A 27,008-nucleotide genomic window follows, 5' to 3' on the forward strand; every position below is an offset into this window, starting at 1 on the left:
TGTTTAAAACACTTACACAGAGCAAATACACTTCTCTTTACGTTAACGTAATGACATATCGTTATAAATAAATATTGAATCATATAAAGTATAAATAGATATCTGCATACGGGGGATTTATTATTATTTCTGATGACATGACCCTTACAGCAGGCAATAAGGGACTCGTATAACTTCCCCCTTCCCCCATCAACGAACCATTGGTTCCACCATCCCTGCATCGTAAAAAAAAAAATTGGTAACGTTTTAAAAATGTCACGTGAGTTACTAACCAATAAGAGCAACGAGAATTGTACCGTACTAATATGGTACGTTTCCCACGCACGTCTTGCTCTACAAACACAGAAGTGCTTTTAATTCATTGTAAGAAGTATGCCTGACTGAACGTTACCAAAATTATTTTGTTTCTTTTCAACGGCGTGGTTCTGTAGGGATAGCCTACAGTTCACAGGGATGAAAGCCACAACCATAACCCGAACAGTTCCGAAGTTTACCGAAGTAAAAAAGAAGTTAGGTTATGTTCGGTCAGTGTAATAAATAATAGTTCTTTTTTTCCCCTTCGGGAGTGTAGATTATGTAGGTTATCGTAAATAAAATGAAAGGTTGGTTTGGTAGGTGTTATTTTAAATACTCTAGTACCATGAGTGTTTTTTTAAAAAAAAACATTCGGTAAAGTTCGGATAACTTGGGAGCCGCCCGGGCGTGGCTGCAGGGACGAGGTAGTCGGGCGCGCGGTCACCTGCTTGTCGTCTATGTACCAGTGCAGCACGGAGGCCGGGTGGGAGCGGCCCGAGGTGCAGTTCAGGCTCACCTCGTCGCCAGGTTGGTACTCCTGGTCGCCGGAGATGTGCGGGCCCTCCTTCGGCAGATCTGCGCAGAGACACGCACTTTCACACTGCCCGGATCGCCAACACTGCGTGTTCGATCGATAAATATAATAAGTTTTAATACGTCTTAATTTTTGCTATTTATTGATTTTTCTAAGACCATGAAATAGCATCTTTCGACAATATTATTACAGTTGTGTACATTCTGAAAGAACGTATATCAATTCTAAGTAATCATAAAATAACCCTATTATTGAAAACAAAAATAAAATCAAACATGCTATAATTTGAGAGGGGGGGGGGATGATTTCAAAGACTTATACGGCAAAAAAATTTAATCGGGTTAGTTTGTCTAGTCATTTAGTAAAAAAAGATATATTTTTTAATGAATTAGCAAGTTATTTGAAAATATGGGTGATTAAATCAAATAACTTGCTTGGTTAGCAAATTTAATTGAGTCACGTAGTGGCGCCTGTGTGTCGGGCATAACTTCTAAATGCATTATCGGCAGAGCTTATCAGAAAAGTTAAGCTGGAAAATTTTGTGTGTCACCCAGGGGAATAGTGCCAAATGCACGCCACGTTGATGAAACTTGCAGAGTGTGTTTTGTTAATAATGTCCTAGCGTGCAAAATTGTGATTTGGGAGTCACGAGGGGTTTGAAGATGTAAATTACTTCCATTTCGGCCGCAAAGAGCCCGAGACGTCTGGGTAATTATAATATACGTAGTTCATTGATACAAATAGCGTTTCACGCACTTTCAGAGAACACGTAACTACGGATATGCTCTCTTCACTGAACTGCATTTCATGAGAGCACTTTTTCATTTCTTGCTGACTAGAATCCTTAATGCATAAGATTGAAAGAAAGATGAATATCCAGCATATATGTTAGTGACAGCAGACTGACAAAATCAGTTATTTATGAACTATCACAGGTTGCCTACTAAAACTTATAAATGAGATCTTAATGTTTCAAAATATTTAAATTTGTTTCATCGACAAAGAGAACATCAGAGGCAGCTAAGCCTATGCATAAAAACGCCTTTATTCAGGGAAATTGAAAAAGAATCGGCAAGGAAATATAGTAACGAACAAGTACCGCATATTTCTGAAGTGATTTGGGGAGCTACGCAAACCCTGAATCAGAATTTGTGTACGTGATTCCAAGCTTTTACTATCGAAGCAGCTATCTCGGTGAAAATAATAAGCATTTTAATAAAGATATCACATATTTGGGCTTCAACATAAAATAACACAATTTTTGTCTCTTACAGCGTCTGTAAGCTTCTGGGCATTACGATATTTTACAAGAATAAGCTCCTCATGCATGAAGTGTACTTTTTTGCATTAATATATGTGCACCAACTCCGCGTCCTTCTGAAACCAGCTTATGACTTCATTCCATGCATTTTACTCAGCTCTGTTCTCTCAATTTTACTCATAACATTATCACACACGCATGAATTTCCGTACAAGTCACGTGTCACGTCAATATCTCGAGTGTAACTCCCCCACCCCTTGTGCCATTGAGTATGCGTCTGCATGCATCTTTAATGACTTCTTCAAGCAATATAATATCCTTTATAAATAATGCATGAGTTGAATCTGCCTCTAAAATAAAATCACACGTTGTGTTAGTTTGTTTGGCTGACATATTTTCTCATTTATGAGACAACAGCTTTTGCACAATATTTAATGCAGTGTTAATATTAAATGCAGTTTTTGATGCGCACTATATATATGTATATATATGTATATCATGAAATCAAATGGCTAAGAAAAGTGTGTGTGTAACTGACACACGATATATATTAACTACAAAGAGTATGTATTCGCTTTAGCTCACAGAAGTAACATAAAATTATGATGTTCTTTGTAACGACTTTAGCGTCTAGCTCAAAGTCACAGACTGTGTGTTTACTTGGTTACAGGGCAGCAAACATACTATATTACAAAATTATAAAGAAATTGTTCTTCTAAGTGACAGTTTGGAGTAAAATATACAACAGCCGAATGTACACACAGTAAATAAAGCGAGCGTTGGTAAGCAGTAAGCATGCAGTTTTTACTAAAGCAGGTAAAATATTAAAAATTCCACCCAATAATAGAGACTATAAAGGCCACAGAGGCCGTAAAGTAACCATGGTTATAAATGTGGTTTTTATACCCTGGCCTATGAAAACAATATAGCTCTTTTACGAGGCATACGCCAAAAGAATTATATTTGCCCAACACAGTTTTGTTAAGAACTTGAGAAGTAAAATAAAATGAAAACGGTTTTAATAAATGTGGTACTTAAGTAGATACAAATATTTTCTCTATATTTCTGAGTTCTGTTTTTTAATACTGCTACACTTAATTAGCTTTTATAATTATACTATCTGAATACTAATGTAATTACGTGAGTGGTTAGTTATGACATGCAATAAATGTATCTACATGCATTTATACACTAATTAGAGACACCTGTAGTTTGTGAGAACGTTTAGTGTCACGATAGTTCTCAAAACACTCTAGCTTATTCCTACTGCTATGATATATACCTACACAAAACCAATTGTGTAAAAGATTAATACACTGTGTCAAAGATCAACAAATTGTAGTGGTACAAACTTACAAACCATGAATACCAATAGAAATATGATGTAATATTCCTTTTCAAGTTTATATAAAGATTGTCCTATTTAGAGAAAAAATATTAATTTTTTATTTCTAATTACTCAGAAAAATTCGCGATTTCAATGACCTATAGGATAGACTCCATGACTCTTTATGCACTCGGGCACATTACACCTGCTCATTTGCTACTGACACGTGACACCTGTCAACTGGGATGATCGTGATTCGATATTTATTTTGTTAAAGGTTTTTCATTGGCCCAAGAGTCGTTCAGATAAACTATAACCCAATCATTGAAGCAGCAAAAAGGCAAACATATTGTCGCGAAATAAAAAATAAATCCGTGAATTTTCAGGTCTCTACTTATTACTTGTAATTTTTACGTACTTGAAAAGTTTCAGCCTGGATTCAGTTCTTACATTTACACAAATATAGGCTTCGTTTTACGTCTATCACTTTGTTAGTAAGTCTTGCCAGCAGGCTTGCAAGATTTGCAAGAAGGCTCTAATAGAAGATTTATTTCGATGAAAAACTTTTTCTAAAGCCATAAAATTCGCAGTGGCTGTAAAACATAATTCAATTAAAAATAAGAAATATTGTTCAGCCCCAACTTCAAAGACCTATACCAGACTTGGTAACCACTTTAGACCATAAGTCATAAAGGTTTTCAACTTATTTTGTCGTGATGTACCTGCTGCCGAAGTTTTTTGATAGAATATGAATATATATAAACATACACATACACACACATAAATCTCCCAGCTCTCAGTTGATTTTGAACCCTGAAGATGTCTGATGCAATACACAGCGAAACGTCGGTACAGTACACTACCACTTCGACGTAGCTCAAACTCGAAAGCTAAGATAGTTTACGAAACAATGGTCGTGAAAGCCTGTTATTTACTTCACACGTGTGTAGCCTGCATGACTTTATCAAACAGTACGTAGGCTACAGATAAGTAGAGACCGGAAAAATTCGCGGATTCATTCGGCGATAGGCTAGAAGTCAAATACATATACCTTTTAGATGATTTTGCTATTGGCTCACTGTTCATCTGTACGAATCTCAACCAATTATAAACCCTCAACCAAAGAAGGATCGAATCACAGACAAACCCGCTGAGACGATTCACAAGTCAGCAGCCAATGAACTGGCGTTATTTGCCCGAGTGTACAGGGGAATGTGCAGTCTATCCTGAAGGCCATCTAAACCGCGAATTTTTTCCGGTCCCTACAGATGAGTAAATATCTAGCATTAATTAAGTCGCAAGTTAGAATGCAACTGTGTTCATGATTGGACCGCAGATATTTGTGACACGCCCCTCCACGACCGTGAGCCAACGATGCCCAGCTAGCAGAGAAGTAGGCGAATCAGATGTGTGTCAATTAACACGGATAAATAAATAAGAAATCATTCACACAGTGACTTCGAGGCCAGAAGAATCCGCTCTGCGGAGAGCCGCAGTAGTGCGAGTGCAGGGTGGACGCTAGTCGCTACTCGCTACTCACAGACGACCTCCATGCGGGCCTCCTTCTGCGCAGACGCGAACGACGGGGCCTCCGCCGACACCTCGCAGCGGTACAGGCCGCTGGACTGGAGGTTCACCGACCTCAGGGCCACTGTCTTGTCGTCGGACAGCACGTGCTGGAACAGGCGGCACGTCGCTACACACACGCGACACTGCGTCTGCTGACAGTCTGGTCGTTGTCGTATGTCTGTCGTAGCATTGCGACCCCAGTTTTGCAGTATATTAAACAGCGAGAACACTTTTCTTCCTTCAAATCGCATGTTCATCTCATTAACAACGGAACACAAAGCTACGAAGTCAAATTCAGGCTAGTTTCTACGTAGATCCATTCATCTGGAGCTAAGAATACTTACTTACTTATTTATTTATTTGAGTTCGACCCGCCCCGAAGGACCAGGAGCCAATCACAAAAAACCTACACATAAAACACTTTTTTTTTTGTACTTTTACGAAAGATTTCTTTTGGAAACCAGTCGCCAATAAATAATTTGCAATACTACAAGAAAACCACCGTAAATTTTTGCAACACATCGCTTTGGTTATTTTTTCATGTACGAAATACTTTTTTTGGAAACAAAACTACACATGTGTAGTCGCGCTTACGAAAATTGTTTGATATTGGTTGACATTTTAAACAATCAATTTTTTTTTAAATCATGATAAAGATAATACTCAACTATTGGTCTTTATTTTTTTAATAGTGTTTATTATGTGCGCAGTTAGTTAATGCTGGAAAGCTATCCGTGGAACGGTTTACAAATAACTTTTACTATTCAAGGAACTGGGACAACACAAAGCACAAACGCCCGCGCAAGAATCTGAACCCAATAGTAATGCCAACCTTTTTTTTTATATAGCGTTACAGTTGATTTCATGTCAATGTACAAATGTATAAATATCTATAGTTTTACATGTTAATTCAGTTCAGTTTAGGAAATAAAATAATAAAACAATTACAATGTAGGAAAATAGCTGACCGATTCATGTGCAACCCGGAGAGGCGACAATGTGGCCGTGGCCAATAGGCGCGTGACATCGACTTAATTACGCACACGTTTATGGATCTAGCCTGGAAACAGAAAATAAAGCGAACTTTGCAGGTCTCTGTACACCACGTATTCGGCTAGAGCAGTCGAAATGGACGAGATGGTGCGAGGAAAAGGCTGCTTCCATGACAATGCGAGTTTCGTTGACAGCGAGATCACTGCAGACGGAGGAAGAAACAATTTATAATTTTTATTTTACGAACGTAACGAAAAAAAAAATGCGACGGACACTGATCACTGATTGACCCACGTACGTAACCTTCTGACATCATGCGTGGTGTGGACGATGGTCCGAATATATTGGTCAACTTGAACTTTTGAACCCAATCTGTGTTTTTTGGTAACATAGAACAAAAACAAAACACCCACGATATATGAATTTTCGGTTCCCATTTCAAAAAAAAAAAAACATTTATTAGCATTTACTTTCGCCTTACAGAATAAAGAAATATTATTGAACTCCCAAAAATTTCACAAGTTAACTAAATATTCAAAACTTAGCTGCGTACACATTTACGAAACATGAATTTAGTAAACAAAAAAAAATCGAAAAAAAATTATTTTGACGCTCTATATTTACTGCGCCCTGGTGACTATTTTAGAATCAGTAGATTCGGACATCGGACATCGTAATTGTAGACTGGGCTTTTTTTTCATGTGACAATGTGACATCATTCACATTAGGATGACTGATTATTTTTTCCTAAACTAACTTAAACTAACAATGTGCGGGAGGGGTCTACTCTAAGTCCGTCTCAGGCCTAATCATGCTGGGTTTAAGTCATGCAGGAAGGGTAACATATATCATGCGCTAGGAAGGGATTGGCCAGCCATGGCTGCGATTGGCACCATGACTAATTCCAATCACTTCTTAACTCTAGACTAAACACTATATAAGTTGAGCCCAGGTAAAACCTGCATAGACACAGGGAAAACCATGGGCACTTACATGCGGGAAGCAACATTTCATGCATTAATTACAAGCAGGTTGGTTACTGGAAACAGAGGGATGGTTCAGGAAGAAGAGTTGGACAGAGTAGAAAGAGTCTACCATGCGGGGGTTGGCGCTTGGACTTTATGTCCACATTGGGCTTGGGGGGCGCTGTTTTGTTTGGGGGCGACTCTGTGATGTTTCCCGCCAGGATGCCAGCCAGCCTGTTTTTCACATACCAATATGGCGGACTTTTTTTTACATTTGTATCAGCTGTTCTAGTCTTCTTGTATTAATGACCGTAGTTAAGCTGTTCGGAATGAAATTAGATTAAACTATTACTTTTTTTGTATTTTTTAAAAGTCAAAAATAAATCTTAATAATACAAATGTAATGATATGAGTTGACATTTTTCTCCAATTTACCTCCAAGACAAACGGCCGCCATATTGGTACGTGTAGTACACTGAAATCCCCCTCCCATTTTGGCTCCATCTGTATGTTTTCCTCATGTCTGCATCTAACGCGCGTGGCCGAATCACCAAATGTGTTTGGGCTTCACGCTTTGACAGTGAGTTGTGTCGGCAGAAAGCCGTTCGATGTGGACATATTTAGTTTGTGTAAGTAGAGAAGTGGTAAGTGGCGCGACATTGTCGCTGCTCTCAAAGAAATGAGCCTGCAGCAGTACGACTGTGCAACAATGCGCTGAGGGATGATGAGGGGGAGAGGGTGCTGAGTGAAGAGTGCCAGGAAGAAGACGTGGAGTGAAGATTGGGGGATCGATCCAGCTGCCGAGAGAGACAGGAACAGCTGAAGGAGGCTACTCGCGCAGTGCAACTGCGTCCGTTGCCATCGAGGACTTGGGTTGTTGGAGAGTCACGGGCATAAACGGCGCGGAACGGGTCTCGATTATGTAACGTTGGGCGCGTTCACTCGTTGCTGATCAAACTCGCTAGGTGTCCCTTTTCTCGCTACTTTCCTGGTACCGCTGTTTTCGCAGTTTTGTTATTGTAGTCGATGTCTCTACCTAAAGTATGAAAGTGCCAATGAACAAGTTCATATTGGGTCTGAATTCGACCAACAAACTTTGGCTGCAGTTTCTCTGAGAGAAAAAAAATTGAAAACAATAAAACCATAAAAGAGAAAATGCTTAAACTGGAACTTAGACTGGATTTTAAAAAGCGTCTGAATGTTTTATTAAACAAAACGAAAAATATTGCCTTTTACCGTTGACCCAACCGTTTTAGAGAGATTCTAGTATAAAAAGTAGTATACAAAATGGTAGGTTGCCATATGCACGACACCTAGTATGCTAGAGATTACGGACACTTATTTTTTAATGAAGTACACACCTATGAAGGTATTATAAAAAAAAAACAATTTAATTCAGATTAATAAAAGATATTTTAAAACCATATTGTATATACACCTCAAAATTTTCTGCGGGAAATAAGTGTGTTATGTCTAATAATCTCAAATACACCAGTTTGCGACAGTGAATATATTATTGCGGTCTTTGTAGAACTTTGCTCAACTGAACATTACCCAGACGATCAATGTTCCATCTTAAACACTCACTGTACTATTTGCAATAAAACAATTGTTCAGCTCCCACTGCTAGGGCCTAGACAAGCCTTGTACCATAAGTCTTATATATGTTTGCAACTTGTCTGATAAACTTAAAGATGGAATTTGTCGGTCAAATTTAGACCCATCCTGAATGTATTTATGCTACCGTTTAGTTTTTTTTTTTTTTTTTTTTTTTTAAATAATGTAAACACATAAAAAAACAGGAAAAACCGTGATCCACTAATAAAAATATACGTCACGTGAAACTTTATTTTTCTATATTAAAATTTTACTTTATATGTGTTGTATCGTCTGGCAGTCGGTCGTTCTTAGTTAGAATGTTTTATTAACAAGTCGCCCCTCATGGATTTAGCTTTTTTCTTCCCGCCTCAAAATCTATGTTCTATTGTTTGTCCAGATTTTTGGCCACTCCAGGGTGTTAATGATAACCGCACGCTCTTTCTTGCGTGGTTACAGGCTTAATAAAAGTATGATATCAATCGAAAGGCTGCACCCTACATGTTGCAAATTTGGGGGTAAGCAAACTTACTTACATCACATAGGCTGCCAAATACAGACGGTGACTTAAAAAAAAAAAGGGACCACAGTTTTTTTTCAAGCCAAATAACATAAAACATATTGCATTTCAAGTTGTGGCAAAACGTTGTATGGAAAAGTAAATAAAACTAAATAATAAATAAATACAATTTTTTTTTTTTTTTTTTAAAAAAATAAACGGTACATATGTTGGGGATCATATCCTAATCCAAAGCCATCGCTGCTGACGTATCGATTTAGGTCCCTCCTTCCACATTCCTTCCTTCTCTCTCTCTCTCTCTCTCTCACTATCTCTCTCTCTCTCTCTCTCGGCCCGGTAATCCTGTTAGTCGGCAATCCCGTGACATATAGCCAGTCGGCTGTTAGCGACCGGATTGGTAATTGCCGAGCGATCAAGTCCCTGGCAAAACCTCCCCTCCCCCCTCCGTCTTTTCCAGCAAGTCAGCTGACGTCTCCCACACTCCCCCACCCAGCTACCCCCTACACCCTCCCCCTCCCCCTCCTCCTATCAAAGCTGGTTGTTCCCTCGCGTCTGCAGTCATTCTTTACCGCGTGCTGGTCGGAGAAGGGTCAGCCTCTCTCTTTGCCTAGCCTGGCGTTCCTAAACAGGAAGCTCAGGTCAGTGGCCAGTGCGTAAGGTGCTAGGTTCGATAGGTAGCTAGGACGCGGCGAACAGATAGGAATACCACGCTAGTTAGGTCGGACGATACGCCTGTTGTGTGCCCTGCTTTTTTCAAGGCGGGGCACCTACTTGCGATGAGTAGTAGCGACGATGAGATGGAGGTAGGCACGGCGACAAAGCGGCTGCACGAGAGTAGCGAATCAGACACCGAACAAGCGAGTCAAATCAAAAAACCGTCAGGGCTCCAGCCCACAACAACAATCGATGACGACAACAGTGGCTTCACCACTGTTGAGCGTAGACAACGCAGGCGTAATAGCGATGCGTCACAAGCGGTACCGACACCGCAACAACGGACACCGACTGACGAGGCTCCGCGCTACAAACGCGTACCATTCGTAATCCGCAACAGTCAGGCAATCGGCAGCTTGGGCCCTGCCTTCGCGCGACTCGGCATCAAAAACCGAATGACGCTGACGAAGCGTCAAGAAGTGCGCATAACTTTTGATGGCAAATTGGACCAAGACAAAGCGACCGCTTGGTTTAAGGCAAACGATGTGCCTTTCCACACTTTCTCCCAGCCCAGCGAGCGAGGGGAAAAAGTAGTGATAAAGAATTTGAGTAAATTCACGCCGGTTGATGCGATTTCTGAGGAGCTCACCGCGCTCGGGTTTAAAGTAAATTTCATCAAACAGCTCAGTCGGCGGCTAACAGACCGCAACTCAGGGCAAGAGTTTTTCGAGCCAACACCGTCATTCGTGGTGTGCGTGGCACCTAGCGCGCACGACATCTACGCCGTCAAACAACTATACTACACAAGTGGTATAAAGATTGAGCGGTACACGACTCGCGCGGAAGACGTTCCGCTCTGTAAGAGGTGTAGTTCCTTCGGACACACCACCGGAAACTGTTCAGAAGTACCTAAATGCATCAGGTGCGCGGGTTCGCATCCCCGCAGCGAATGCCCAGTCCCAGAGGAGGCACCAAAGGTGTGCTCGAACTGTAAAGAGACAGGCCACACCGCGGCCTGGCGACAGTGCCCCGCGTTTTTGAAGATCGTAGAGTCGCGGAGACAGGCCGCCGCGGAACAGGCAGCACAGAAAGCTGCGCGCACAGCCTCGCGAGCACAGCCGGCCGCACCGACGCGGGAAAGTTTCCCCCCTCCCCCCGCACCCACCAGGGAACACGTGCACCGGGCAACAACAACAACAACAGAGCGCAGTCCGCGAAACGCACGGCCCAGCGAGCAGGCCAGCCAACCGGGCATAAATCAAACACAGGCAGTAGCTTCCACGTCATACGCGGCAGCTACGTCAGGCGTAAGCGCACCGCGGCGCACGGCAACGGAAATCGTGCAGGCTCGCGTCGAGAAGAGCCAGCAGCATAGAACAGAAACCGCGCCAGAAGCACAGCCAAATAATAATATCACTAGCCTCGCGGAACTAGCAGAGATCCTGCGCATGTGCGATTATTGGAATTTAGTGAAGGCACTCGAACCGTATTACGCACGCATCCGCTCCACCGAGAGCATAAAATACCGCCAAACCATTCTATTGGAAGCACTCGCGACAGTGCTCCAGTAAATGGCAGTAAACATGGGGAAAACACTACAACTCCTAAACTTTAATGCATGTGGTCTCCGCCTTCGGTCGTACGAGTTGGAACAGTGCCTTGTAATATATGGGATTGATGTGGCATTCATTACCGAGACTCACCTATCACCGCATCATCGATTTAATATTTGTGGTTACACCACTTACCGCACTGACCGCGCCACTCGTGGGGGCGGCACAGCCATATTAATTAAACACGGGATTCATCACCATCCGATAGAAATAACTGGCTTAGAGCACCTAGAGGCCACCAGCATAAATATTCGTAATAAAAATGCGCATGTCTGCATGTCGGCAGTATATAAACCCCCAGGTAAGCCACTACTTTCTAGGGATTTAAATAAATTAATTAATCCACAGCAACACTTTTTCATCGCAGGCGATTTAAACAGCAAAAACGAAGACTGGGGATGCAAAAATACTAACCCAGCAGGCAGAAAATTATTAGATCATTCGGTAGCAAATAATTACGAAATTTTTGCTCCAGGCTCGCCAACTTGCTATCCAACGAATGGTGGCATGCCTGACATATTAGATATAGCTCTTACAAACATACCAGGTGCGCAGGTTATTTCAGAAAAATTAGATGAGCTTGACTCAGACCATTTTCCGGTACTTATTCAATTAACTTTTAATGCTCAATTTTGCGCAGCGATATTTAGCCGCACTTTTGGTATTCCCGACTGGGACAAATTTCGCGAAGACCTGGAATTAACTTTTACAGAAACTCCAGCGATAGACACAGCAGATGAGCTCGAAACTCACGTAAAACTTTTCACCGACACAATTACAGACGTGCGCAAAAAACACACGAAAATCGTGAATAAAAGAGAATTTACGCGAATAAATTACCCAGATGTAGACATGCTAATCGTTTTAAAACGGCAGGCGCGCAACACTTACCAACGAACGAGAACACCGCAAGCTAGGACTGAATACAATCGCCTTAAAGCTCAAGTCTCGCGAAAACTTAAAGATTTAAAAATAGAAAAATACGGAAACTTAATAACAGAGTGCGCAACTCAACCTCGGCAAATGTGGCGGCTCACACGCAATTTACGAGGGAAAAATAAATTTATCTCCACACCAGCCATTGTTACAAACGCGGGCATTAAATATGACGCGATAGATAAAGCAAATGCTATAGCAGACATTTTTGAAAAACAATTTTCACCAAACGAGGACATAAACGAGCCTCAGTTTACTAGGACCACGACAGTAGCTGTTAATAACTATTTACAAATCGTTCCACAAGCCGAGCCGGAACTCGTAACAATTAAAGAGCTCTTAGAAGCTATTCACTCGCGACCAAAAAATAAAGCAGGCGGACCTGACGGAATAAATTTTGATACTTTAAAGAAATTATCATTTCAGGCTATACAATACTTTCTTAAAATAATAAATGCTATTTTTATTCTTAAATCCTACCCAGCGTCATGGAAACTAGCTAAAGTTATCACCATTCCGAAACCGGGAAAAAATGCGTCACTACCACAAAACAGGCGACCTATTAGCCTCCTAAATAGCATGAGTAAAATTTTCGAAAAAATTTTACTCAAACGACTTCAACACCATTCGGACGAACACGAAGTCATTCCAGATAACCAATTTGGTTTTAGAAGGGGCCACTCTACCTCTCACCCCCTAATTAAGCTCATTGAAGAGGCCACTGACGGTTTTAATTCACGAGCGAAATTTACTGTCGCAACGATGCTAGACGCGGAAAAAGCTTTCGACAAAGTTTGGATACCTGGCTTAATTCAAAAATTAATTACATTTAACTTTCCAGACACGTATATTCATCTGGTGGCCCACTATTTATGGCGTCGAAATTTTTTTGTATCAATAGAGGGGGCGAAATCATCCACTCGGGAGCTGACAGCAGGTGTGCCGCAGGGGTCCCCACTCTCACCCTTTTTCTATAATGTTTACACAGCCGACATCCCGCGGGAACATGCCCACGTGCAATTATATGCAGACGACACTGCAATAATATATCAATCCCCGAATTTGAAGTTTGCTTTAACCAAAGTTCAGAGGCAGCTTACCTCACTCGAACAATGGTACACTCGCTGGCGCATTAAAATAAATGGAGCCAAGTCCACAACTTTAATTTTAACTAAAAAATACACCGCCCCCGACCGCGAATTAAAAATTTTTAATCAAGCCATACCATTTGTTAAATCGGCTAGATATTTAGGTTTAACTCTAGATACCAGGCTCACCTGGAAAGTTCACACCACTAAGGTGACACAGTTTGCGCGAGGCACTTTGCGCAGCCTATACTCAATGTTTAAGGCCCCCCAATTTCCTAGAAAGAAAAAATTACAGCTGTATTTACAAATAGTTCGCCCTCAATTATTATATGCTTGCGAAATCTGGGGCTATGCAGCAAAATGCCATATCGATAAAGTACAGGTCACTCAAAATAAATTTCTTAGAGCCATTGCAGATTGCGGCTGGTACACCAGCACACTAGAAGTACACCAGCTACTCAAAGTAGAATATGTAGAGGAATATATAAAACGGCAAAACAGGTCTTTTTATGGCCAGCTCCCTGAACATGCCAATACTTATATGAATTCACTTCCGGACTACGACCCAGCTGCACAGCGACAGTTTAAAAAACCGCGACTTGCCTAAGCCAGGTTATACTAGAATCCACACATCCCATGTACGCAGGGCAACTTAGCAAACATAGCAGACGTTTCTCTCTGGCCCCGATGTGCCTGTCTACGTCCTGCGGTGCAAATAATCAACATTGGACTAGCCAATGATTGACATGCCCAGGACTCGTAAATATTGCGTCAACACTACTTTTGGCCCAGCGGGGCTCTATTTTATTGCGTCAACACTACCTTTGACCCAGCGGGGCTCTAATTATAAACCAGCGACAACTCGACCGCAGGCCCTAATTCCTTTAATTACCAAATCTTTCCTTCCCCCACCTCCTCCACTAGTCCTTGCTAGTTGTTTTCCCCAGCCATTATTAATTAATTCATTAATGTAACTTTCATTTTCTTGCTAATTCGAAATGGTCCGAAGCATGCAGGTGTAGGTTTTGACCCATGCAGCGGTCCACTGCCTGTGTGTTAGGGCTGACTCCGTATGCCTGAAGGGCGAGACCCGCCTGGCAGGCTTCACCTCCAGTGCCGGCCGCGTTTCGGAAGGCATGGGTTTTTGAATTGCGACAAAAAAAAAAAAAAAAAAACACTGGACGAGGGCATCTCTCTGCTCGAACAATAATAGAATAGGATGACATTCATTTACTAATTTCACTCTCTATTTTTCAGGTTTAGACGACAACAGCCTGGGGGCTAACTACAGCAATACTGGTTTAGCCTAACTTTGACCGAACTATACTGGAACGCAATAGTTCGGTCCTTAAGGCGGCCAGGTGTTTACTAATCTATGTAATTTCTCCTACACATCGGTAAACTTACACGATGATATGCCTGCTTGGTCAGCCGGGTATGTGCGGCCTTGGAGCTATACACTACACTCACACAACGAAATTAATTAGGCCATTTTTGCGCACACTCCACACGCCTCTAAATACAGACATCACGACACTCTCATGCATCAGTTAGCCAACTAACTGAGGGGAAAGGGTGACCTCACCCCGCCTGACACCTACACTATTAAAAATAGAGCCAAGCAACATGCGACAGCTATTTTACTTCTTCTGGACCGTGAGCCACCTTTAATCTTAAAATCACACACATCGCGCCCCGCCGACGTTTCCAATGATTCGATCAAAGTGACGGGGTTGCACTATTTATATTGGCGACCACATAGCGAGTTATGGGAACGTAATAGTTCCCGGTATCGCTGTCACACGCTCCCGGCCGAGCATATGAGGAAACGGCGGCGTCTGCAGTGAGAGACACACACTCGAGCAAGGCTCACCCCTGAGCTACGTCACGCACAGGGTTTGTGTTTGTATCCATATGATTCCACAATGCTTTCATAGTGGTTTTTATGAAGGGAGAAGATTACTACCTGTTTGAAACAATGATTACAATGAGTATCATGGGGTTGACGTCTTCAGATATTTACTTACCTACCTTAACGATCACACGGCGAAGTTTATGGTGTCACCTGGATAATTAACCACTGCGAATGTAGCTTCCGTGTACACAAAATTCTCCATCGAGCAATAACACTGGAGTTCCTCCTTAAACTTTCCAATTAGTGGCCCACTTCCGATACCAAACTATCTGGCCAATTCTAACTAGAAAGTATTATATCGGTAACCGTAGCAGACCAATGTCAGTTGTTAGCTGTAGGTACATCTTGCCCGTCTTGCTCAACAATTCTCTCATAACGTGTTTTTTTATAATTTATTTCCTACTCAGATTTCTCTGGTTTACCTTTTATTATATGATCATATATAGGTATACTCAACAAGTGCGGCTCCATTGGTGGAAATGGTGGTGGGGGGGGGGGGGGGGTTGATAGAGGCGATAGTCCCTCCAAGCCTAGAATATTTTTTTTTTTTGTATTTCAGTTTTAAGGGTATATTAAATTGTGAATATGAATCTCTGACATCTAATGTTATTTTTTACAGCTGCATTCTTTCTTTGTACGATAGCCCTTCCCAAAATGTAAAATAACTATGTTCCATTCTCAAATGCCCATTTGTAAATTACGCAAGCTGCGAAAACAAAGACGCGAGCATCAGCCAGCTTTAAACTGATTGTTTTTCTGCTTGCGTTTCCGAAAATTTCGGGCCTTTTTTTTATAAAGGTCATTTCCTGATATATTATATCAAACTCAACACACTTATATTGTCGATTGAGAAAAAAATTTAAATACGCATGACAATGACTTTTGAAGACGGTTAAGGTAATATTTCACACCACCTGTTATAATGATTATATTATTCCAGATAAATTTATTTTTCAAGCACTTAAATGGGATTTCCTGGCCATGGGACATAGTTGATTAATGACTTAACAAATTAATATAAAAATTAAGTTACAGCTTCATCCTGGTCTCCAGTACGTGTTCGGCGAAGATACGTGAATAACATCGCAGAATCTCATTTCTGCAACAAAAAAAAAAGTAACGAAAAGCATTTTCCTATGCACTTAATCAAGTATTAATAAAACAATAAAAAAAGAAAGTTTGAAACTGCTACGTAAATCACTTCCATCTGCAGTTAATTTTAACACTGCCATGTCTCCCTCGGCCACTTAAACTATATAATTGACGCCGGGACGAACACCCAGAATATTAATTCGATCTGGCTATTTCGACTAACTCTCTGCCCGACTGGCAATGTCTCCTCCACAGTTAACGCAACTAAACGGCTTTAATTCGACCAATAATTATTTTAAAAGCTCATTCACATCCCCGGTGCAATTTGCGCTCATCAAAAAACCACGTATTCTCCCGAGCGAAATGCACTTCAGGAGGCAGAGTCTCACAGTTCACAAACATGGCATGAACGTTTCTAGGCACAAGCAGCTTATTTCACTGGTGCGGAACACACGTGAAGGTATAAGTAGGGTGTGTGGTTGCTTAAAGTAGGCGTTTACGTCACACGCGGTTTCGCACAGGGGCTTCAGGCCTCATCTCTCTCATCATGCTGAGTTTCGGGTGGGAAAATATTTCTGAAATATCAGTGTATAAGTCCAACTGCATGCTTCGCCCAGCTGTAGATACTTATTAACTGGCTTTTAGTGAGACACCGTGACGCAATTAGTATAACAAATAAATTTCAGATGCGTATATTTGCCGAGGTATTGCAAATAACGATCAAGTGTAGCATAATTTACAAAGAGTGTCAGAATTCGACCCTCAAACTTAGGCTCCAGGTCCATGACGTAAAAGAAACCTTTTATACAACTTACGGTCTGATGTACTTCCCAAGACTGTGCACTGGGGTGAAGTGCTGAAGATCGAAGATGAGTCCTCGATGGCTATTCCCTTCTCCCCTCTACTCCTACCGTGGCTGTTTCTTTCCCCTCCCCCTCTTCTGGCTAGGTGTGCTTAGCTCGACCTTCATTTGGATTCGGATTCACTGTTGATATCTAGTCTTGTGAGAGTCCCGAGGTGGCGCTGAGGTAGGTCTTGGCAGAGTCTAAGTTGAATTGAGTTTGCAGCCTGGCATGCGGTGGACATGCCCCGTGATGCAAATTGTAAGTGTCTTGTATAAAAATATGTTTGGTTTCCACCTTCCGAATTTCAGTTTGGCTTAGTGGCCGCGTGGCCGTTAACGTAACTTTCTCCTGCTTGTTTTCTGCCACGGCGGCCTGGGAGCGCCTGCCGGGGTAGCCCTCACTGATCTGAGTTGCGGCTCAGTGTCGCTGCGTCCATGGGCGTCGAGAGGATATATTTTTTGCGGGGGACTTCAATTGATTTAGTTGTTGAGGAATATCCATCCCCTAAGAAAAAGGCGGGGGTCCGGGGGTTCTCCCCCTGGAAAATTTGGGGTTTGAAGGTGCAAAAAGGTGTTTTTTAGGCTTTTTTTTCCTAAATATTCTAATTATAGTTGGTTGCAATATATAATTTATTTTTTATAAAAAATATTTTCAGAAAACAAATTTGTAAAAACACAGTTAACATATCTGCTGGTGCTATATCCACACAAAATCATTAATTTAAACATCAGGAGAAACCTGAATGTTACACTTAAATGCCGCAGAAGTATTAAGAATATTTCGCACATGTACACAAACATAAGTAACAAAAAGATTATATTCACTATTATTATAGGAGGGGACGAAATTGAATACTTTTATTATTGGGGGGGCGTGTCCACCCCCCCCCCCCCCCCCGCCCCCCGTCACACGTCATCCCCGGTTGCGACGCCCATGCTGCGTCTGCTCAGACTCATGACTAAATCGTAGTTTTTTTCACCCGCCTTCTATGAGTCCTTATCATACAGTTACTGGTCAGTTGTTATAAGGTGGGGAGTAATTTTTGACCCTGGATGATGCGTGCGCGCACATCGTATAACCTCTAATTGTACTCGTATTTTTTTTTATTCCATGTGAACTTTGTTCTCAAGTAAATTGTTAAAGTTTGAAGTATAATAGTTTGTTGAATAGGGGCAGACACCTATAAAGTTTTTTGTGTGTCTGTTGTATTTACAGACAAAGACAAGCAACTCCCTTTTAAGCTCTAACTTTATACAACGTCTGTGCAGAGAACGTCTATGCAGATGGGTTAAAGAAACTGGTCCAGCGTTACGAAAAGTGCTTAGAACTGAATAACGATTATGTGGAAAAAATGAAGTAGATATTATTAAACTCAAACTGTCAATGAAAACCTTTTCTAACGACGTTTTTTTTATGACCAAACTAACTTTAAACAACTCTAGTAAATCCGCAAAAAAACAGTTTTATTTTATGTGTTAGTTTATTTTGTGGTCTGAGCCCCGTTTTTTATAATTTAAGTTGAACGAACAACAGAAATTTAGTTAGGAATGAACATTTTCCGAAATTCATTCAGCAATGTTTTGCTCTATATATAAAGTTTTTTTACAGCCAAAAAGGAGTTTTTTATGGACGTTTTTAGGTGTGAACAATTTGTAACAAGGAATTTGCAGTATAAAGGTAACCCACAAATACATTTTGGGATCACCGGTTTAAGTCCCATAGAGGAGCATTACTGACGCAAAGACTGCGCAATGACCTGGTGCGTAGAAGCGAAGAGGCGTGTGCTGCGCGAGCAAGAGTCGCCTTTAGCGCCCAGCCAGGTCGGTATTCTTGATTTAAGGACAGTTGCGTATTTATTCATTTTTACTGTAAAATATTAAAATAAAGAAAGTAATAAGATTTGTTTGCGATGCAAAGCTGTATAATTACAAATATATATATATATATATATATATATATATATATATATATATTATTTTGAACATATGCATAAAACTTTGAGGAACATTGTCCCCGTGAGCAACTGTTCGATGTAGCGTATCAAATTGTTTTTTGAAGAGATGTACTCTAAATCTTTTATATAAACTGGAGATTTCCGAGAGCATTTTTTCCGTGTAACGTATCAAGTTACATTTTAACGTAAAATATATAAATGAAGTAAGCAGTTGAATGTATATTTGATGCGAAACTGTGACTATAAACAAAAAATATATATTTAATCCTGTAAATATAAGTTACAAAACTTTGTCTGTAAACTAGATATGCAATACGGAAAAAGTTAAGGCCCGTCTACAATTGCAATGACCTAAATTGTGTCCAACGGACACTGCTCGCTGATTGGTCCACGTGACCCTCTGACGTCATGGGTGGCGTGGCCGATGGTCCGAATACATTAGTCAACTTGAATTTTTTGTCCCAATCTGTGTCTTTTGGTGGCATGGAAGGAGAAGAGCGCTCATTATATATATATATTTCAGTTCCTGTTTTAAAAAAGTGAACTGAAAATAACGGAAAATGCGGTGGGAGCAGGAAGCCAAGAAAACCGAGACAAAAATTGTGCCGTCCATTTTCAAAGGCCGAACACCCAAATACATTTTTGGCAGCGTAATATTACATTTATTAGCATTACCGAATAACTAAATATTATTTAACGCTTAAAACTTTCACGAGTTAAATTAGTATTCAAAACTAATTTGTATACTCACTACGCATTAATAAAATAAACCAAAACCTTCTAAAAAAAATCTATTTGGCGTAGAGGTGTAAAAGTAACGAAAAAATGCGTACCCGTATGTAATCGTTACTATAACAATTAGTACCTACTCGTTACTATCGTTACATTACTCGTTACTTCTGATACCGCATAACATGCTATGTTATGTTGCAGCAACGAATCCAGTCGTATTGCGTACGCGTACAGTATGACGTCGCGTAAATAATAATAAATAGAATATAAACAATTAACAATATTTGATAATTAATAGTTTTTGTTAACCAAGAAACAATTAAATCTCATTAGAGCGGCTTTTTAATATTATCTCTTTTAATATAACAACAAAAAACGTGAAAATACGCGATTATAAAAACAAAAACATACATATTTCTAATTTGTAAAAAATACTTTCTTACGTTGTTTTCTGTTCCAATCTCAAACTTTGTCTACACACACAATACCTTTAATAAACAGTAAAAAAAACTTGGACGACGAATTTCCAAATTATACTTTACTTAATAAACAAACCTCGTTCTTTGTAACGTAAATTCATCGAATATGCGCGCGCATGCGTAAAACATACGAAAAATGCGAGTAACGAGATGCAGCCGTGTCTAACGTTTCGTTACTCGTTACTAGATGGCGCACCCGTTACTCAGTACCGAATACATACGGTTTGCTACAGCTCTAATTTGGCGCTCTACATTTACTGCGCTCTATTGGCTACTTTAGAAACCAGTGGACTAGGACATCGGACATGGCAGTTTTCCGTGCGACGTCACGTCATTCACATCGGAATACAAGGACCGCCCACGGGTTCGGGCCTTTACTGACATTTGTAACGGCGTGTCCGTCCACCAGGAGCAGTTTCTTCCGGAGCTGTTCGTGCGAACTTGTCGCAGCAGGAGCGCATCTGTATGCTGATTGATTCCCGGCGCGGTCTCTCAAAACGCGTGGGTGGGAACGGGTGGGGATGGGATAGGGGGGAGGGGATAGTAAAGGGGGACGGGGAAGTAAAGGGGGTCGAGAAAGGGGGGGAGAAAGGGGGTGGGGAAAGAGGTTTAGGAGGGGGCCGTGGTATTCGCTAGCACTAGAGGGAGAGGGAGTGGCGCCGAGTTTTCAAACTGGCGCTTCCTCTCGCCAGGTCATCATCCCTTCGAACCACGAGGTAACGAATTTCCTCAGGAGCGCAGTGCCGCAGTCGCACCGCGGTGTCTGCGAAGAGAAGTTCCACCAACCTCTCAGCAGTTCGTGTGTCGCAGAGCCAACACGTCGAGCAGTTGTCCTTCGACGATACGTGCAGCATCAAATTCAATGCAACGAAATTTTTTAAAAAAAGTTTTATATTTCCTTATTAATTTGATGCCCAGTGCGTGGTTTTAAATAGACATAGACATCAAGGCCGTAAAGCACTTAAACAAACACATTTTAAAACAGTTGGAACGTGGAAAAGCAGAAAGTTCACTTTATTTTTCACCCTTTCAACCACGTAAACTTACAGTTTTTTTTATTTATTTTTAGAAACTGTACTACCAGTTTTTAATTATATGACAAACAACTCGTATTTTGAAGTTTCTTAGCTTGAGGGTTTTAGCCACATCAGATGTGAAGAGTTCACCAATGGTTCGGTCGACGCTGTAGTCGCTATCATAAGGATTAAAATAAAAACACAAGCTAAGAAACCTCAGAAAATGGCCGCAAAGGTCTGCGATTCTTATTAACTCGTATTTTAATTGTTGCTAGTAATTTTTTTTTAAGGTTAACAAAATTTAAGTAATGGCAAATGTTTTCGATTACTGGATTAAATTGTGAAATTCATTAATTCGAAAATATATTTTAGTGCTAAAGGTGCGATTACACGGGTAGAATAAACAGGAAAGCAGTTAGGGCAAGTGAGCTCTCCTGAATACTCTACTATCCTATACGTGATATAGGGTAGTAGCTGTTCACGCACGCAAGTCCCAAACGGGATATTTCCGTGCATAAGTGGCTTCCAGCACACAATGTGCAAACGTGTTCGTCGTCGCGCTCTAACAAAATTTTTGAAAAAAAATTGTGCAAAAGCATCGTTGCAAGAGGTTCGGGAATCTTAAGAAGACAGTGGAAGGGATAAAATAATATCCTCATGTTCTGCCTGTCTCATGTCCCCGTTTCTGTAACGTACACTGTTAATGCCCCACACGCATTCATTTTCGCAGTACAATTCTGCAGATTTGATAGTTTCTGCTTCAGACCACCTTATCTTCCTGGGTGAATTGAGCACCGCGTGTTTGTGAACTAGCATAACTCTTCTAGACTACACCGGTTCACACAGGTGGAGTACGTGTAGCAGTCTCACTCGACTCTTAACTACTAGCTCTACAAGGGGAAGGCAAGACTTCGGAAACTCACGAGATGAGACTTGGTGCATTAGTAGCATAGCATACCTTTAGGGTGTTCGCCTCTTAAAATAATAATACAAAAAAAACACTTCGGCCAGCCAATTCCTAGAAGAAAAAAACCTGTGTGAAAATTTAAGCACAGTATTATATTCTAGACAAGTTTCCCTCTGGCAACGGCGCAGCGGACCGGGTGGTTACGTACTGCTTGCTGCTCAGACGCTCGGATATCCACTCTCGCTGAAGGTCACTTTTTTAAAATAACAATCACTTATTTTAATAAATATAATTTATACAAATATTATTAACTAAAATGAAAATTATTTTAGTTTATTTACAACAAATAAGTTTTTATATTTTAGATATTATTTCATAGTTAAATTATATTAATAATTCAATCTTTCAAATAATATAAAATAATGTGGGTACAATAATAATAGTTTTAATAGTACTTATATTAATTAAAAAGTTGATGAAATTCTTAATTTTTTGTTTTGTTTAATATTATTTTCACATTTTAAAAATATGATTTCTTTTATGATATTCATATTCGCAAAATATTCGAGTGAATTTCATGAATGTCCAGAAATATGCGAATAGTTGCGAATGCGAATATTCGTTAAGGCGCATCCGCACTATGACGTATGGCGTCGTTCGTCTCATTCTGTTCGACTTTTCCGTTCGGCTCATTCGACTCGTCATTACGTCCAAACAGCTTTGTAGTGTTGACGATTCGAAAGGGTGGAAAGAGATTGATTCAGAAATAACTCTGTAAATGTTTAAATCTGCGTTCTACTTCCTCCTCATCAATTCCAAATGAAACTTCAATTTCCGTTCACATAGCATGTCTTACATTGTTTGCATATTATATATATATATATACATATACATATATATATATATACATATACATATACATATATAAGTACTGTCCCGTGAATCCCACAGCACATTTCAAAGAACCTCAAAAGTGTTTCACCGCTCCACTCCATTGTTTAATTAAAAGCAATCAGTTTGAAACGGAGCGCTACGAGATGTTCACGCAAGGACCGAGAGAATAAATGAAGACTGAGGAAGTAGCCGCGACACGATTCGACGCGGGATTCAAAACACGTCCAGACGAGGGCAATCCCCGGTTCGATTTCGACTTTCATCAACTTCGAACACGTTTGCATTCGCGTTTGGATTCGTTTCCGTTCGATTCGACTTTGCGACTCGACCAGGGCCGGTGCAAGGGTAAATTGGCGCCCTAGGCGAAAAAACCTTAATGCCCCCCCCCCCCCCCCCCAGGCCGGACACCCAAAAAAAATTTACCTTGCCTCTAAATACATCACGTAAGCCTAAGATTTTGTCAACAATCAAATGTAAGCAGGTTCGTGTTTTTTTTTTTACTTTTTTACTTATTACAAATCATAAACAGGTCACCGTGTACTTTTAAATAATTACTTATCTCAATATAAACATTCCAAACTGTTACAAAAATCCATTTTCATCTAGTTTCAATAATGGTTAAACATATAGTATCAGCTGTTATGTGTCGTGCTGGGCCCTATTTCATAAACACAGTAATAATATTAGTTCCTAAATAGTAGTGAAATAAAAAGTAGCTATTAGTGTAGAAATTTGTGTTTCATAAACAAAGTTGAAGGACTGCTAAAATAGTTCACTAATTTTATTAGTTTAATAGTCAGCTGATGTTGGTGGGTGATATTTTGATGTTTACATTTTTGAACATTGTGTAAAAATGGCTAAAAGAGAACTTAAAAACAGGAAATATGAAAAAATGTCGAGAATAGGGATGTTCTGTTTGGTGCATTTTCTGGCACTTTAACAAAAGATGTGAAGAAGTTATGCTAGACAGAAATTTGTGATTATGTAGTAGCAATCGGTTTAGTCACAAACGACAAAGACTAAGCCAATTTCCCTCTAGACAGTAGCTTTTTAGAAACATTGTGCATGTTTGCTATGCAGTGGTATTGCACACCACTACCAAGCCAGTGTAGTGCTATTTGCAGTGGTTGCTTAGGTGAAAGTGCCTGGTTCCGCGCTGTTGGATGGAATAAAAAAGGTTCAATCCTTGTGAGCACATAATTAAAAACACCACGTGTTAACCTAAAACGTTCATTGTACTCATGTTTCCTCTAACAACGTTTAGGTTTTCCTTTCTTGAAAATGTCTCGGACGTCTTACTATTACATCATCTTCACTTCCACTAGAATCTTAGGATTCCATTTTCATTGTTAAATTTTTGTACTTCACAAACAGATACCACTGCTGTTCTCTAAAAATTGATGACTCTTAAAATGATTTATTATAAAGCCAAGATTGATAAATTTCAGTGCTAATAATCAGTGCAATATATTTGTGTTTGAAGTTTATGAAACACTCTTGATTTTGAACTCATTTTATCACTGATTATTAGGAGTCCTACACTACTAGCTACTTTTTTACACTACTAGTTTTATGAAACCAAACTTATAATTAGCATCTACTTCTATGACTCCTGACTCCTAATTATGAGACTAATAAGTTTTATGAAATAGGGCCCTGTGCCGCCCCCAGCTACTTGGCGCCCTAGGCGGTCGCCTAGTTCGCCTGTATGGACGCGCCGGCCCTGGACTCGATTGCTCGACTCGAGCGGAACGACGACGCAACTTCGGGGGCAGGGAGGAACAGGGCGGGAGGTACTCACGTCCACCCTGACGCCCGGCACCGGGTAGCTGGACTTGGGCGGCGTGGAGCGCGGCACGTATCTGTAGAACTCCTCGTCGTCCTTGTACCACTTGACGGAGTAGACCGCGTCGTCGCCCAGGTCGTAGTCGCACGCCAGCAGCGCGCTCTCCCCGCGCAGGCGGTACTGCGGCACGCGCAGCCGGCCCATGCGCAGCCCGCCGCCTGCCGGCACGCCACACACCCCTCCGCGACACCGCAACGGGAAGCCCACGATTAACTACATTTTTTTTTTTCCTTCCTAACCTAACTAAAACCTTTGAATATATTTACTGTATAGAAGTCGCGAGTGGATAGGATTTACTCTACGTTTTTCAGAAGCGTATAATGAGCAGCTTGGGAACTTCACCGCTGCAGTGCGCTGCCGTAATGCCCTGTATCGGCTTAGTTGTTATTTACACGTTAGAGCGCAGCGCTGTCGCCCGCTGTCATTCCCCGCACCCCCCCCCTACCCCATCTATCATTCACTGCAGCTCAAGGTCGTTCAACAGGAGGGGGAAGGGGTGTTTGAAGAGTTCGACACTTGTCCGTTAGGGACCACCACAAGTCGATGCCCTAGAGATGGTGGCGATTGCGGCGGTGAATTAACCAACTACCTAAAAACCGTATTAGAAATTTTAACCTGGACTGGCGACTTATGTACAGTATATATATTCAAAGCTAAAACTAAGTGTATTTTAGAGGGGTCCGGGTTAGGGAGGGACCTGGGTGCGTCTCAGGCCGAAGCCTATACGCCTAGTCATGCTGGGATTAGCCATGCATCATGTGCTAGGAGGGGATTGGCCAGCCATGGCAGCGATTGACGCCATGACTAACTCCCCTCACTCTTAAATCCAGACTATAACTAGAGATAGGTTGGGCCCAGGTAAAACCTGCATAGACACAGGGAAAACCCTGGGCACATTCATGCGGGATGTAAATTGTCATGCATTACGTGTAGGAATTTACAGGAGACAGAGGATGGTCTGGATGAAGTGTTGGACAGAGTAGAAAAGAGTCTACCATGCGGGGGTTGGGCACTTGGACTCGTGGTCCGCTTTACTAATTTTCCAGTACTGGATTTAGTGACCAGGGACGTAAGCGCCCCTGGTGGTGAGTGGTTGCACTGACCACTCACTCCGCCGCCAGTCAGTACCTAAAAAACTAAGAAACTAAGACAGAAAACAGATAAACACGATTCACTCGTCCTTCTGGACATACCCGAATACTCACGTTGGCAAGCCTTCTTTTCACAGACGAGAGAGCCAAACCCGAAGTTCCCCGAAGTTCATGCTCGCTTTTTTTTTCCGTACCACAACAGGTGTATTTATTTGGGGGGAACCGTTTACATGATTTCACAGTATCTTTAATGTAGCTATCCTAACCAAATCAACCGTCCACAATGTTTTAAAGTATTTATAATGTAGCTAACCTAACCTAATTTACCATTAGTTATCATGAGTTGTATATTTATTTACAATGAACAAAAAAAACTGAAGATGCACGATAGGGTTTGGGCTCTCTCGTCTGTTGTAAGAAGGCTTGCCAACGTGAGTATTCGGGTATGTCCAGAAGGACGAGTGAATCGTAGGCTTCCCTACTGCAACACTCACAACACATGGCTACTCTTATACTGGCACGAGAAGCCTGAGATGTACATCAAGTTCTGTTCCTGCCCGAACATGCCCGAATATTCACCTTCGGCCTACCTAGTGATTTGTTTTATTTTTGCGCAGGAAAAATGAATTCAAATATTTAAAGTGGTCGGTTAGGTTAGCTACATTAAAACACTTTCACACACTATGGACGGTTAGTTAGGTTAGTATAGCTACATTAAAATAAACAGAGAAATATAAATAGTATATAATAAACCCGAGGTTTGCCGAAGGTGAATATTCGGGCTGTTCGGGCAGGGACAGAACTTGATGTACATCTTAGGCTTCCCATACTTGCATACATGAAATACTTTTTTTTTTTTTTTTTTTTTTTTTTTTTTAGAAAATTC

General features: G+C 41.0%; 1 protein-coding gene across 2 annotated transcripts in view; it reads right to left on the reverse strand.

Annotated features, from left to right (window-relative positions):
• The window catches only part of LOC134534748 (uncharacterized), an 86,739-nt gene that overhangs the window by 39,853 nt on the left and 19,878 nt on the right, over nucleotides 1–27,008 (reverse strand). The window contains exons 3-5 of one of the 2 annotated variants that reach the window (XM_063373269.1): nucleotides 24,987–25,189; nucleotides 4,958–5,093; nucleotides 759–870 (exon numbers count right to left, since the gene is read on the reverse strand). In XM_063373269.1, coding sequence (XP_063229339.1) covers nucleotides 759–870; nucleotides 4,958–5,093; nucleotides 24,987–25,189 — 451 coding nt within the window. Of the gene's footprint in view, nucleotides 1–739; nucleotides 871–4,957; nucleotides 5,094–24,986; nucleotides 25,190–27,008 lie in introns of both variants that reach the window. The other variant, XM_063373270.1, reaches the window with a different exon arrangement.

The sequence above is a fragment of the Bacillus rossius genome, chromosome 8 (assembly GCF_032445375.1).
Source record: "Bacillus rossius redtenbacheri isolate Brsri chromosome 8, Brsri_v3, whole genome shotgun sequence".
NCBI lineage: Eukaryota > Metazoa > Arthropoda > Insecta > Phasmatodea > Bacillidae > Bacillus > Bacillus rossius.